General features: G+C 45.9%; 1 protein-coding gene across 6 annotated transcripts in view; it reads right to left on the bottom strand.

Moving 5' to 3' along the window:
• Nucleotides 1–420: 420 nt before the first annotated feature.
• The window catches only part of LOC107272003 (protein roadkill), a 60,907-nt gene continuing 45,212 nt past the window's right edge, over nt 421–16,115 (bottom strand). For 4 of the 6 annotated variants that reach the window (XM_025089540.1, XM_025089533.1, XM_025089527.1 and 1 more), the window contains exons 2-8: nt 9,934–10,078; nt 4,214–4,335; nt 3,671–3,822; nt 3,433–3,572; nt 3,170–3,347; nt 2,745–3,066; nt 1,886–2,030 (exon numbers count right to left, since the gene is read on the bottom strand). In XM_025089540.1, the coding sequence (XP_024945308.1) occupies nt 1,886–2,030; nt 2,745–3,066; nt 3,170–3,347; nt 3,433–3,572; nt 3,671–3,822; nt 4,214–4,335; nt 9,934–10,011 (1,137 nt within the window). In that variant the 5' untranslated portion in view covers nt 10,012–10,078. Of the gene's footprint in view, nt 2,031–2,744; nt 3,067–3,169; nt 3,348–3,432; nt 3,573–3,670; nt 3,823–4,213; nt 4,336–9,933; nt 10,079–12,199; nt 12,449–16,115 lie in introns of all 6 variants that reach the window. The other 2 variants (XM_015748691.2, XM_015748700.2) reach the window with 2 other exon arrangements.

Here is a 16,115-nt window from a genome sequence, read left to right as displayed (position 1 = left end):
GGTGGGGGGGGGGGGGGCGGCGAACACTAGCTTTGGGAGTGCGTGGGCAATGGTCATTGCTAAATGTATTATAACTTCACTGGCTGTGGGGATTGGTAAGGAGTAGTGGAGATCTCGATGGAACCAGAGGGTTCGTTTTAAGGGATGAATGTGCGGTTAGGTGCGTTGGGGGTAAAACAGAGATACAGTTGCAGTAATTATAATGGACTTATCACAGAACATGTATGGCATTAATCTTCGTCATCGTTAATGTAATGGTAGGTATTTAATATTTAAAAGAGTTTCGGTAAAACTAGGTCGGAGGATACGGGAAGCCAGTAATAGTACTAAACGATGATTATTGTTGTTCTCTGGTTGCCCATAATTCAGTTCATTCACCACACGTTTTTTTGCGATTTAATAATTAGTTACACAAAACGATTAATATTCCATACTATAATTGACTAACGTTTATTTATACATTTCATTTAATTTTTGTTTATCTTCATTATCCTCTAATAACGTATCGTCGTTCTCAAAATGCAACTCGCAACATTTTCAATGTATGTTTCCTGCGTACAAATACGATAGACATTTTTCATAATCAACATAAAACTCGATAAATTATGGACAACCCTAAATTTAATACAATAATAATTCGAATCTATCATTTTACCTACTACGCGATAGTTGGAAAGGGAGGGAGAAAAATAGTAGAGAAACAAAAGGATAGAAGAGAACAAAAGAGAACCTGTGCCGGGGGATCTGCAGACAAAAAATATACAAAAATACAGGGCACAGATTACGTAGCATTAATAGTAATCGTAATCATAGTTATACATATTGAGAGAAAGAGATCATAAAAAACACTAACTAGAATCATTTCTCCGTTGCTGGAAGAATTTGACATATACAATTAAAAATCACTATCGGTAATAAACAAAGTGTCTAGCCCCCAATGCGCACGTAGCAATTTGTCCCCATTAGGGGAAAATAGGGGAACGGGGGGGCATTGTTTGATCCGTTGACAAAGGAACAAAATATTAATCGTCTGGCGGACGCCTATCACAACTTCTCTGTTGGTTCGTGGCAACTAGCGAGCTTCGTTAGTCTCTTGGTCCTCCGGTTTGTGCTGCTGGTGTTACTTTCGTCCAGCGATGTTCCAGCCACTCCAGATCCCAGCAATAAAGAACCGCAATGAAAATCAGTGATATAACAGACTGATTTCCACAGAGCACAACGTCCGTGTGAACACGGGAGCTGAGGGGATCGGGAGTGGAGTTCAGCACTAGACACAATGGCGTTGACATAAACAGAAATTTCCGTTGAACACGCGCATTTCACAAACATGATCCTCCTGCTCTTGCTGTGCTCAAAAGACACACGTCGACGCATGACGAATGACGAGTTCGATTCCAAAATCCAGAGTCGCGATTTCGGCAATCGTGGGTGGGGTGGTTCCTTAAATCTTCCATTACTTTTTCCTTGTTTTCGTTTTTTTTTTCTTCTTCACATTTTTGCTTTGTTTTATAGGTGGGCGAGCTAGGTGGTTTATCTGCTGGTACAGTAACAGTCTTACCACCGACACTCACTGAACACAAGAGTATGGCGTGGGCGCACCCTCGCGTAACCTACTGGCCGTAACTCTCTTGGAGCTTCCATCGCGATGGCTTCGTCCTAGTAGCTGTGTCTAATGATCGTCGTGATGGTCGTGATCGTCGTAATCGTCGTCATCGTCGTGGTCATAGTCATCGTTGCCATTTTGACCAGTTTCAAGTGGACCAGAAGGTGGCGCACCAGGAAACATTTATTTAGCACTAATCGATCACTGTACACAGAGTCAAGAGGGATGTAAGAGAGGCGGAGGCGATGTGGTGGTCGTGCCCGGTGTTAGGGGCGACTGCTTTCAGCTCTGCTTAACCCGCTTTCGTGGTGGACCGATCGGTGGGATTTGCTGGGTCGCCAGGGCGCGGAAAGCCTCCGCTATCAAGTGTGGATGGGAGTTGACCATCGACTTAAAACCAGCGGTATCCATCACGTCCGTTGCGTGCCTGCAATACATACAAATTGCGACCATCAAGATTATTTATGTAGCAATATATTTAATTCTAGGAACCCCCCCCCATCTTCGCAGATTTAGTTAAGTTTAACCCTGTCGTCTTCTGTATATTTTGTGAGCTGAGAAATAGACAAACGAAAATACGACTCTCAATATAGCGTTAACGGAATAAATAAATGGGATTAGAAAGAAAAGAAAATATGAATAGAGAACGCTGAGAACTAATTCCACTATGCGAGGTATTCCTTTCACACGCTAGGACTTTTTTTCGTCACTCGCCTACTAAAAGGGAACAGATATACTAGTAACAGAAGATAGGGTATTTTTCAGAGGAGAATATCATTATCCAAAGGATATTCGAACGGCCGTGAAATGAGGCTGTGGAATGTTAATACAACACTACACACTCGTAAGAGGAAAAAAAGGTGTTAGTGTAGTTTTAATAGGCTTTATTGCATCGATCCTCGGATTAACTTGGCACAGAGTCACAAATACAATGTCTTCTAGAGGTATAAAGGTAGAGGTATAAGCGTGTTCCCCGCGGACAGACGCTAAATTAGTCTATATCAGTCAGTGATCGAGAAGAGAATTGCTCGCTGGTGCGTAGCAGAGTACCGAGATCAGTCGAGATTTTTCGGATGCCTAGGCAATAAAGACTTTAATAGCGAGTTACGTTCCAGACTCGTAATAAAGTGTTGTAACTTACGTATTGATGAAATCTATGGCCTGTGCCTTTAGTTGATCGGCACTGTGGAGATCGGCAAGGATGAGAATGTCTGCCGCATTCTCGATGGCTAAACTCGTGCACAGGGCTTCCTCGCACATCACTTTGAGCCTCTCGAGCGCGTACTTATCAGCCGCTGCTAGAAGGTCGTCCGCCATTTTCTCCAAATTCGCAGCCTTGCCGGTGTATATAAACCGTAACATCTCTCTCAATACTTCATGGTCTACATCGGTTATGTCTACTCTGTTCTGCTTCCGTTCTTCCATTTCGTGTTCGAACATGGCCGAGAAGACAGGACTTCGTGCTGAAAGAACAAAAACATGCGTTTCATTAGAATTGAAATTTCAAGGAATGTCAGGCAAAGAAGCTGACAGGTATCGGAGAGAAATAAATAAAATTGACATTACCGGCAAGGATAGCTTTATGCGCCTGGAATTCCCTGCCACAAACCGTAAGCGTGACGTCGCTGAATTTTTGGTTTTCAAAAAGTAGCCCAAGATCGTCGGGTAACCGGCACTCCGGAACTTTGAATTGTATCGTGTTACTCTGCCCAGAGATGTTAACACTGTCTGCCACCACACTCACCTAAATTGGATAGATGTTCGTTTTAGCGATCTTGGGATACACACATTACGTGGCAGTAATTAAATAAATGTGACAATAAACATACAAAGGTATATACCTCACAGAATATCGTGAGTTTATCGTCTGGTAATAGTCCATTGGCCTCGTCCAGGAGGAAATCTCTTCTGATGAACTTTTTAAAACCCCAATCTTTCCCTTGGACAAACCTATACGCTCGTTGGCTTTCTACAAAGAGAATAGAACCATATCCCAAATGTTAGTAAGCCGAATACTTCGTATCTATTTGATTAGCCACAAAACCTTATCCATAATTAGACACTTACCCATAGCTTTGGTTTCTTCCCTTTTGGCGTTAAGAATAGAAAATTTGAACTTTGCTCTGACTTCAGATTTGTTGCACGAAACGAGAAGGAGGTACAGGGACAAGTAGTCTTTACTTTCCTCATCCAGACCCTTAGGATTAACTCTTAGGCACCTGAAACAAAATATTTTCACATCAACATGTGACTCTTACGATAAGTCAAGGTACAGTCTTCGATCGTGTAAGAATCTCGAAAAAAAAAAAAAAAAAAAAAAAAAAAAAAAAAAAAAATTTAGGATCAAAGAATTTTAGTAAAAATAACATTTTTAAACTGCACGAAGAACGATCTATTTGTTCGGCGGCCGTTTCAATGAAAGTTCTGAAAGTGATTCCCCACGCGTTATCATTTCATACGCAGACTCTAAGAACTCATGCTACCGTGATATTCATATTTAACCATAATTCTACGACGCCAGTTCTGGCGCACTGATCATTCTTACGCGTCGAATGTCATAAAAAATGTTATGTAATCGTAAAAACGATAAAAAAAAGATGTATAGCTTACCATTTAAGTTTATCGTTGGCACCTGCCGAGAATGTGGACGATTTGAGAACCTCACCCATTTCTTCGCGACAAAAGCTGAAGTTGTTTATCGTCCACATGTAGCTGAACTTCACCACCTTCACCTGTGCACACAAGACCTTCAAATGCGACACCACGTCAGAGTTTGTCTCGTGGAGACTACCTTATTCTAATTAAATAATCTAATTAAATTAAAGTCGAGGCCAAACGTCCACGAGGACAGCGTGTATCCAGACCCAATGGGACCGAATTAAACGAAAAATTGTTCAGCTGCTCCACCAGCTTTCCAATCTTCGAAAATGTGTCCCGATCGATGAGATAAATTTGTATCTAACCTTGAAAAAAAAAGACTGCGCAGTAGAGCGTCATCGTGCCACGCGTGTACATGCTAGCGAGTCAGGGTCAGAGCAAATAGCCTCTATGCGTACTCTTCTTAAGCAGTGTCTACGACGAAGGGAAAAGAGAGGCAGAGGGAGGCAGCGCCCGAGAAATAGACGGAAGAATGACAGGGAAAGAAAACTTAACGGTACAGCCGACGAAATCGCATAATCGACAGGAGATCCCAAGCGTTTCGTCTTACTCTGGAGTAATAGAAAAAACAAGGCCTACCAAGAAGACACGTAACGGCTCGCCGATCGGGTCGATAAAAATACTTCATACGGAGATGGACGGTAATCCAAGAGAGTCAATGTTAACAGTGAGTTATAACACTTAAAAAAAAAAGTCATTGCCCTCGTCGAATCACGCGTTAACTTCGTGACGCTGACCGGACGATAAGATTCCGAGTTATTTAAGCGGAAGGTCACAGGTGGATATTTTCAGAAGCAAACTCAGCTTCAGAGAGAAATTACTCAAGTCCACAAGCCCTACACGCACGGGAGGTCCAAGGCCAATGTCTCCAGTGGCTAAAAAACAAAGCCCCCCTCTCGATCCAAGAACGACGAAGGAAGCCCGGAGGCTGATGATCCTCCGAACGATAAGATGATCCAGGTAAGTTTTGAGAGATGAGTCCAGCTTCCAGAAGGACGAGGGTCGTAGGAGGGAGTACCAAGGAGGAGAGGCCGGCAAAGGTGGCGAAGTAGGAGTAAAGATAGTAAGGCGGAGAGGAAAGGAGTACACGAGGTCGAGCCCCCCTAGGAGTCAACGCTCCCTGACGTCACTAGCTCGCCCGACCTTGGCGAACGGAACGAAGCCCAGCGCCAAATCTATTTGTCTATTTTGTTTGGTGAACCGAACTAGACGGAAGACAATCGCGGCGACGAAGACGATGGAACTCACTGTTACCACCACCGATGGAAACGCGTCTTGAACGACGAATACGCACAACCGGAGTCTTATCACTGACGATATTGCTAATCGAACGTAACGACGCGTGGGTTGCATAACGTCAAGGCAATCGAGTCAATGCCCTACCCCGTCTCAGGGTCCCCAAGAATTGAATTAACCTCGCGGGTTTTCGTGACGTCATCGATGATTCCAAACTTTACTAAACGACATCGTGTGCCTATAGCGAAGTCATCCTCGAGATCCCTAAGACAGTCTCTTAAATGCTAGGTGCTAACCTCGAAACTCCACGAGGGCCATTTGCTATTGAATACCGGGAGTACTCAGAGAGTTCCTGTCATCTTTGAACGCTCTTTTGAAACGCAAGGTCTATCCGTCCCCGTGCTTAACGAGAAATACCTTTGGTATGCGAAGGGCTTCGCCAGGGACTCCGAGAGTCGAGTGAAAGTCCATGCATTGATTGTACCGGGAAGCCATTTCTCCATTGGGATATTAACCATGATGGTTTTATGGAACCGAGATACGATTACTACTGTTGGATGCTAGTGGGAAGTTTAGTCGAATGATCATCTTCGTAGGATCGTTGGCACCGAACAGCTCCCAAATAGAATAGATGTCCATAATACTTTCTATATTAATCACCGTAAATTAATTTTGTCTGGAAATCGCATGTCATGAATTACTATATGAAAACTTGTATATATATATATACACACACACACACACGCGCATATTATCTTGGTCAGATCGTTAAATCGTCGAACCGACTCGATCGAGTACTATACTTTTTCCTCCTATTCCGAAGCATACATATCGTCTCTGGGATATTGAGTCTTGTGCACTTTCTCCTATATAACACTGCGACGAGAGCACAACGTCTCAGGCGCTAATTAGTGCCACTCTATTTTCGAATTAACCGATCTAACGAGTGCAAGAGACGACTGTCTCACGCGTGTCTCGTAAATACCAAGGGAGATTAAGTGTACGTGAGGATCGGGGAAAATAGATTGCGAGTGTTACGGACCACGTGAATCCTGGATCTTCCATGTAATTAGGATTTCAAAAGCATCCGCGTGCACTGGCAGCAAGGTTAGGTTAGAACCTCAAGATATAATCATCGCGTCAAGTATGGCGGACACAATGTATAAATACCCGTAAGCCTAGATCGGGTTCTAATCGTGAAAGTGACGTAATCGAATACGGTGATTTTGAATAAAGATTCCGTCGTATCGATTCTCGCGTTACGCCTTCGCGCCACGTAACGAAGGGATGTCCGCGTCGGATTAAGATTCACAAATCGGAAAGACCGAGGCTGAAGGTTCCGCGTAGGATCGGGTACGGGTTGAGTTCAATGAACGCAGCTGGGGTAATCGCATCGGCCATACTTTTTGCGTTCAAATGAGATTCCGCGTGTATCGTCCGTGTATCCGTCGGAGGGACCAGGCTTATTGCTTGATATTCCCAGCGAGTCTCCGGGAGCTTTCGCGCGAAAATAAAAGCCGTTATCGGCGATCGGCTCTCCGTAGCTCCAGCGAGTTTCCATCGAGACACGTTAATTCCCTAGGGACAGATGCCAGTGAGTATGGTATTGCTACTCCTCCAGAGAGGCTAGAAGCTGAAATTGCGTCACGTCCTAGTAACTACAGTCGGGGGCTCGAACAGTGACTGGAATAGTTGAAAGGGATCGACGGGTTAGGTGTATCCTCGTATAAGCGTACTGTATACAGAAATGTGATATAATTCTTATAAATTTATTACCAACTGGAGAAACGGAAGGTCACAGCGTGCGGGGGATGATGCTATTCTCATGGCATACACGCACTTTGTCAGAGCAGAGGTCGAGGATAGATGAGCCCTCGCGGTTAGAGCACGTTGTCGGGTTGGTAGAGTTCTCTGCGTCGATGTGAAAGAATATCCAGGTGTATTCGCAGTCGGTACACACAGGTGGCGGAGGGACCTAGAGGTCTACGCTCCGGTCGAGGAGCGGTCGACGCCCGACGAGTCGTTCAACTCGTCGTCACCAACCACGCCAATCGGCCTTGAATCATCCTCTCGCGGTGTGCTCCGTCTATGGACGGACCGGGTTCAAGCACCAGCCGTTACACTTCCGCCAAGAGAGAAGCACGATGCACGTTTCACGATTGGTATATGACGCGTGTACACGGAGGGTCCGCACCACGTGTCTTGTCAACGGGCGAAGGAACGCAATACGAATGAAGTGAACTGGCTAGCTGAGAGCGAAACTGCGGCTGAGAATACTACGGATATGGAGTTCCTTCTTACTGGCTCGTTCACTGGCTCCGCTTCTTCACGGGCTGGCTCACTGGCTCGGCCACCGCGGGACAATGACACTACGCACGCCAGCGACGCGGTTGTGGACGGGGCTTTAAACTCTATTACGTGGGTACGACCATGCACTGAAGCTCGAATGGCCTGGCGAGGCGCATTCTCGAGTCTCAGGAAAGCTCACGCTCTAAAGCCTGGCCGGAGCAGCCGGAGCTATCGTCTCGTTGACGATGGAACACGGCCCTCGGACGCCGCTGTACCTGGTGCGCGCTCCACTCTTGTGACCGTCCACTCCGAGGCAAGATCACACGTCGAACTCGAAGACTATCGCGAGAGTGAACTAGAGCACGGATTGGCTTTCGATTCGGTGGAGAGAATCCTCAGCTGCCCCGTAACAGCTATGCCCTCCGATTCTTGTAGTCCGGAACCCATGTTTCTGGGAACCGAGCAGCAATCGTCCAGGCGCCCGGAAGAACTACGAGAGGGCAACGCACTCGGCACGGTTCACGCGTTCATCGTAAACGTTCTCTGGGAACGGCTGTCAAGGGAATGACATTCGAGGAGTCTCCCTGGTCAGCCGATTTCTATGGCTTTGTTTTTTACGTTGGCAACGGAGCGCCGCCGATTCTTTTCATTGTGTTTATATTGTGGGTGTATATGTATCGCGTATTGACGAATCATAGTTTCTTGACCTAAAACTCGAGAACTGCCTTACTTGAGGTCTTCCTTCGATTAGGGACATATCAGTCACTGCTGGTAACCTGCTTTCGCGATTGCGAATTGCGACCGAGTGATGCAATTATGGTAACGTAATAGACTACGAGCAAACGTAATTTCCTGGTTCGCTGTTCTCGTTATCATAATCAAACAAAGATCGGTATGCGGCCAGCATTTCGTTACGGCAAGAGAGCGCGCTGTGTTAAGTGAAAGGAAGAGAGAGAGGAGAGAAAATAGTTACACAGCCATTGCTCCGTGAACCTCGGTGCAACATGGACACCATAGATAATCGGTGGGAAACGTATTTCGACATCGGGAGACACGTATCGGCCCAAGGCTCCCGAGCATTACTTTCCACGATCCGTCTTCCGAACTCCCACGATTCCCCAAGCGTCGAAGACTTTTCTCTTCCCTGTTTCTCTTTTTCTTTCCGCGTCCTAGGATGCACCTCCCCAAGGACTCATTATGAACGTATGAATCCGGCAAGTCTTCGGTACACCCCGGAAGTCCGTAATCGCATCACAGAATAGTATCCGCTTCCTATTGGAAAATTTTCATCCGCGATACGTTCCAATAATCAAACTCTAAGTAAATACCAAAAGAGTTTGCTCCTGGCGAAGCAGTCGTTCGCCAAGTTGATTGGGAAGCATCGATCCGCGAGAAGGACCAGATAAGGACGTCAGTCGGTGACAAAGGAAAGATAGAATGTACTCAGCAAAGTCCTTCCAGGAGACCAGGGAACAATTTCCCTGAGTCGAGCTATCGACGGGCAGCGTTACTAAATATTCCATGCAAGTGTATCAGACAACGAAGAGTGGAATGGCATGGTGGAGCGCAAGATATCTAGTTGCAGGTCGTTCACTTCAGAAGGGAGTGAGTAGTAAAAATAGATCCAGAGCACCAGGAGCGTGCTCTCACGCACAGCAAAGCTTAGACGTCACGTACCTTCTTCTGCCCCTCTGCAGAGATACAACCGTAGACGGAACATTTTTTTCTTTCATGTTCTCTAATCCACGTACTCGTTGATTTCTCTAAAACAATTCGCATTGCAATTTACCGATTTATTTACGGGCCGGATGATCGAAGACTGTGACTCTCAAGACGCTAGCATGTACACGCATATCCGGTTAGACCAATAAAAGTCCATGTATCTCTTCGGGACATAGGCATGGACGATCGGCATCAACTTTTGTTACATGCGTCCTACACATCCGGGTAGATGTCTAATGTCCGCTCGAGGACGACGCCGACGACGGAAGCCGCCTCATGATCCTAGTCCAGGCTTAACGTAGCTACCGTGAGGCGTTCGCCAGTGCAACCGTCGTCGCGCGTCCTTGCCTCGCGAACAGGTTTCGGTCCAGAATTACCAGTCATCTCTCGTGACGAATAAGCAGGATCACATAAGTCGTACGTACCTGTGTGTAACACCAGTTTTCAGCAACGGGAGTGTTTACTTCCGGTGGCGGGGGGCTCGGGACACGGCTCACCGCCATGCTACTGCTGCTATGCAAGTTGGAGCTGACTCGCGACGTCTGAGGCGCACAGTCGCTCACCGCAAGTCTGAAACATCCAAGAAGACACTTCCGTTAAAATGAGTCAGACGCGCTTGTGTACGAGATAAGTAAAATTAAAAAAAAAAAAGTTAGCTGAGTTAGTTGGATGAACCCCGTAGTGAGAGCATGAGCGAAGAAGCGACCAAAACCAATCAGCAAGTCTTTGATTCGCGAGTCGCAGCTGCTTAGGCCGAGTATGTACAATTATTAGTATTTTATTAGTAGCGTGAAAAATGAATCTACAGTCAAGCCCGTCCACCTCGGACATTCTCATTCCCATGGGGACTACGAGGATCTACGAGGTGGAACCTTCTTTGTTGGTACAGACAGTTACGCGATGCGAGTACCAAACGGTGGAGGTCATCGACAGTTGATCAACCCATCCTGAACCCAGGACCGATCGCAGAAGAGAGCAAGTCGGTGTTCGAAATCTGGGAAGCGAGATGAGACAAAGTAAGGAGTCGCTGAAGAGAAAGGAGGGAGAAGGTGCGAGAGAGGCAGGACAGAGGAGAAATAAACGTAAAAGAAGGGTATGCAGGGCATGCGATGGAAGCTCACGTGCGCCAAGTACGGTACGGAACCACTGACTATCGTCGAGTACATTAGCCCCCCAGGTTCATCGGACCTGCTGTGTTCAGCCAGCCAAAGCGTACCAGCCCACCATCACCAGCACCACTACTACTACCCATCTCCCATCTGACCGTCCAATTCCCTTTCCGCTCTAAACCGCCTTCAGAATGCCTATCGCATCGTCATCATCCTCGAGTCTGCCCCCACGACTTGGCCTAACCGCTGTAGAGAGAAAAGGGCCCAAACGAAGCACATCTGTGAAGTCGATTCCACGCGCGTCCCATCGACCATAACGAATGTGAAGAGCTGCTAGGTGGACGCTACGTTCAGAATATAAGAGTATTTAGCTGCTTCCGAGAAGGCTTCCGTGTCGCAACCGAGGGGGCGAAAATGGAGCACGGTAATTGGAGTTCGGATGGGATAACATTGCTGAAGTAACGTAACGCCATGAACTATGTGGATCCCGAATATCCACTTGATAGGTGTATATAGTTTAACGTATTATTCATCGTGATACCTGCACTATACATTTCGGTGAGAGCAGCTCTATACTTATCCGTTTCACTATAGTCTATATGCATGAGCGCAATTTAATCGAAGACAAACGCTAAACTATTTGACGAGACCAGTACTGAATTTGACGTAGCGTACGCGGAGTACAGCTGGAGCAGTTCTCATGGAGAATCTCGAAGGTGAGAGCAACCGCGGTATTTTCTTGCGTAACGCGGTCTCTTGTATTCCCGAGGAAAGTCGCGTGGGCACGATATGAAGAAACAAACGCGTTACGGTAAGCCGCCACGAGAGAGCACATCTCGTTTCCGCGATCACCAGCCGTGGCGAATGTTTCACCGGGTATTTTGCAAAAAGCTTAGTAAAAGTCTGTATCTCCATTTTTACAATGTCACTTTTAAGCGATCTCTCTCTCTCTCTCTCTCTCCCTATGTATGTATATGTATATGCATAGCTCTTTCTCCGTACGTTCACTCACAAACGTTATCCACTAATAATCTGACACGCTTCGAACGGTTTCTCCCCTCTCGCTCAAGCTCTCTGACGTCTGACTTTCACTTCTACACGCTCTGTACATCCACGTTCAACGTTGTACCTTAGCGATTGCTCGAGCTGAGCTCTAGGCGCTGCGACTTCGTGAGAATCAGGCAGGAAACCTACAGACTATTGGATTATTATTCAAGTACGTGATATCTCGTATCGGGATCTGGCATCGACACGAAACGACTCGACGTCTTGGTCACTGATCGAAAATATAATGAAACTACATCGTAAAGCGTCGGAGCTACGTATCTGTAGGTAGAACGTTGTAAAGAGTCATAACGTTCGGAATCCGCTTCGGTAGCGTCGCAACGGGTAAGCCCGATGATCTGGACAGGATAGTCGAGAGCGGAAGAAAGAAGGAGACAGTCAGATCGAGAGTGTATAGATGGTAATGGAGGCGTCACTGGGTCGTCCAGGGGAAAGTAGAACGTAGCTGCTGTCGGTGAAAACGATGAAGTTAAGTGAAAACTACCTATACTCCTCTGAAACCTCGTAATTATAGTACCTGCGGTAGGGGGCTTGCCAAATCGGCCCGGGAATCAGTTCTGTCCCAGTTCGGTCCTTCCTATTGGCACAGGCTTGGCGATAAGTTTCCGCGAACCAGGTATACTCGCCGTGCTCGAGTTCGAATCGCGACGATCGTCGCTCCAGCCGTTGAGGATGATTCTGCATTTCCGTATCGACTTTCGCGAGCTTGCCAAATCGATCCGGGAATCTGCACTGTCCCAGTTCGGTACCTCCCATTGGCACAGGCCTGGCAATAATTCTACATCAGCCAGATATACATGTATATAACGTCGTCCTCATAAAGCTTCAACTCCAAAGATCGTTCGGATCGGGTAACGTGACGATCAGTCGTAACGATTACGATTCCTGATATCGACTCTCCTCCACCGCGAAGCAACGTCAACAGTTGATGCACCTAAGACACGCTCTGGGTATATTGGAAAGACGTACGAGGTTGCGCGTGCAAGACCAGCCGTGATGACGATTCTGGTCGAAGTAGGAGGAGGCACGCTGCTTTACCGGCAACGAGTAACGTAGACGCTACGATGGAAGAAACGGATACGGAGTCGGTTAGTCGTGAATTAAGTAGTAGACTACGTGCAGCGACCGCGGGTGAAAGAAAGTCTCGAATGACAACAGATCGTCAGCTGAGAGCCGTGACTTATGTAATCGGTATTCGCTCCATGGACTGGAGTGTATCGGGCGATTCGAGTCCGTATAAGATGTGCGATGCGATAAAGTTTCCCGGCAGGGCGTCTAGTTGTACTGTAGGTAATACGAATTGCGTTAGAATTATTAAGGTCAGATCCATATCGACGTGGGATACGACACGGCTTGAGATTAGAAGGAAAAATGACCTACATATGTATACGCGTCGACTTGTGGCTGCCGCGTAACGATTTACGCGTTTATAATGCCGCAGTGACGTTTCCGTGTTTCGTTGTTATAAGTATTTAGAAATGCTCCTTGACCGTGTCGATCAAATTGAGAATCCCTTGGTGCGTATCTCGTTATCGATATTTCGAGTGTGACCTAACGCGAACTTCAGAGTACGCGGTCGCTTTGGAAAGTCGGCCTGAAAGGAGTTGGGCTGCCGAGACGAATTAACGGCTACGAAAAAGGCAATTCCGGGACCTTAAACGAGTATAGTTTGTTCCTATTGGACGAAGCCGGTGTGGCACGTGCTGTCAGTTGCGAAGCAGGCTGAGGTCAAGTTGCCGAGTGATCTGAATATTATTTATGTGTCTAGGCCAGGATGAATGGAAGGAGCTATGCGTGAATGGGTTTCCTTGAAAAGTTTGGTGAAATATTTGATTCCATAATCGGTCAGGCCCGATGAGCATCGTAAATACATTTCGACTGCACCTACGTCGTTACTTCTTTTACATTGTCATTGGGAATTCGGCGTCCGTGACTGCCTGAAAAATCCGTCGAGCAATAATTACGTGGCAATAAGCAATAAATCGCGCACAAACAAGTCGTATCGTGGTTTACCGCACAAAAATAAATGACAAAAAAACATTTCATTTTCCTGTTATACTCGGATATTTATATACGATAACCGTAATCTGTTACTGTGCAATTCTTTCACGAGCAGTGAAATATTCGAGGAACGTCGTATAGAAATACACGGAAACCATCAAGGATATATTGGACCGTGAAATTATTGCAAGCCGGCAACTGACGAAAACAATGCATACTCTGTGTCCACCCGTTTCAGTATCAGCAATGTTTTTTTCAACAAGGACTGCCTCTCGTTGACAGCTGTTTATAATACCGGAAGTAAGTTAAACGTCATTTAAAATGAATAGCGATGGGCGTACAGTGTAAATTATAAATATTCACGGTAAAGTCATTGGGTTAAATATCACGAGATTTAACGAGCTCTCCGAGCGGACCATCCATTCCGCGATGGATAACGCGCGCGAGTCAAGTTTCGCAGGAAAGTTAATAGAGGCAGCGCCGGGAGTCAAGGCTAGAACCTGCGCGAGCGAGTGTGATAAGACAAAGGCTAACTTCTCAAGGGCGCAATAAGACTGCCTTACGGACGAGCGGGCAAAGTCGCCACATGTGCACATAGCCTTAACGTGAGAACGATATACATATATACGGCGGAAAGAATATCATTTCAAACAAGTAAATCACGGTTATGGTCCGTTGTAAGTCGAATGGTAAAAAAGATATTCTCGATCACGCATTTACGATTGCGTAAGTCTACCTCGGTGTTATCTAAGAGTATAATCTGGCGGCAGTGATATTTTTCGGGCTGTAAATCATTCATCGGTAACTGGTGTGACCGTTACACGAGGTTAACGATGCACCAACGGGATAATACCGTTCGAGTTACCTGGAGCTCGAATCTAGTGATCGCGATCTGTTAGAACAAAGATCCCGAAGAGATTGGATATATCGACAAATCAAATGGGAGACCGAGTTTCTACGTGAATCCTCAACGACTAAAGTTAGTGTACCAAGAGTTCGCAGCTTTGCAGAATATTCGCCCGAATATTCATCGAGAGTGTATTCTTGTGTGTCTAGTTACTTTTTCTAGTCCCTAGTGACTTTCGGGAGAAATTTCAAATATTCTTTATTGAATTCTGATATTTGCCACTGGCGAAGTTACGTTAATACGGTAGTCTGGTATTTCGTGCGATTCGATCTTCGTCATGGGTTATTTGAATAAAATGAGACTGGTAGTTAATAAATCAGTGTATCGATTTAGCATAAATCGCAGAGCGATTAATCGAATGACGGTAACGCTAACGATCAGCAGGAAGAATCATGACAGTTGATATTCAGCATTCAATTTGTCACGGATCGATATATGACTAATAAACGTGGACAGACTCGGTTTTGCTCCTCATCGAACCGTAACAACAAAATTCTACGGGCGCACGGAGCGCGGACGGGATACGCGTAATATCTACGCAGCAGAGAATAGTCACAAAGTGGTAGGACAATCGAGATTCTTATCCTTCGAGTAATTACAAAAGAGGGACAGAAGTAAGTTATTCAACGATGGCAAAGTTACCCAGGATTAAAGAAAATTCTCGAACCAACCAAAAGAATCTTTAGATACTCTCTAAATGTAAATCAGCGACAATCGTGGAGTACGTAGGTTCAGAAAATCACTGAAAAAAAAAACTCAAGTTACATAAGTGGTATAGTTCCAGCAGTGATGTCGGTGAATATGGACTGTCAATTGGTGTTTTTCGCTGATTCACATTTAGAAAGTACGTCAAAGACGTTTAATATTCCGCAAAGTCCGTTCAAGTAAATTGAATATAAGTGACGAAAAAGAAAGTCAGCGCACGTAAAAAGATCTTGATTCGGTTTAAAGATTTACGATCGTAATGCATTCCGCGAGTCTAAAACACATTGTGGTTCATTGTGATTGTCCATCCTTGAAGAAGAAGAAGAAGACTTAACGGTCGTCGAGGGTACGAGAGTCCGCCGCCGTTAATGGAATCTTGTGATCATGAAACATTTATCGGCGGAAAAACAATTTCCATGTACTTTAGAACAGGAGGCTCCTTTATGCGAAAAGTAGAGAAAATAATAACGAGAACGATAAGCGCGAGTCTTTTAAAAGTCAATTCAGCAGCTCCTCGGCGTACCTCGAATCCTTATACGTCCTTGGTAAAAGCATATAACAGCGCGCAGTAGAAAAATATTCAGTGAAGTGTCTCAAACCACCATAATAGCGGGACGGACAGACCACTCGACGTCTAAATGTCTAACGCACACACGATCCAGTCAAAGTACAGTGCGATACATTAAATAAAGTGCAGTACGGAAAGGGGACTTGGCAGGCAAGAGACAGACAGGCAGGCAGGCAGGCGGACTGGCTTGGTAGCCTGGTTACTCGATGGCTGGCTGTCTGGCAAAGGGACTTTAGTGAGGGAGAGTTAGAA

Source organism: Cephus cinctus, unplaced genomic scaffold (genome assembly GCF_000341935.2).
Source record: "Cephus cinctus unplaced genomic scaffold, Ccin1 Ccin1_scaffold0087, whole genome shotgun sequence".
Lineage (NCBI taxonomy): Eukaryota > Metazoa > Arthropoda > Insecta > Hymenoptera > Cephidae > Cephus > Cephus cinctus.
The sequence above is the reverse complement of the archived record's forward strand: the minus strand, read 5'-3'. Positions and strand labels throughout refer to the sequence as shown.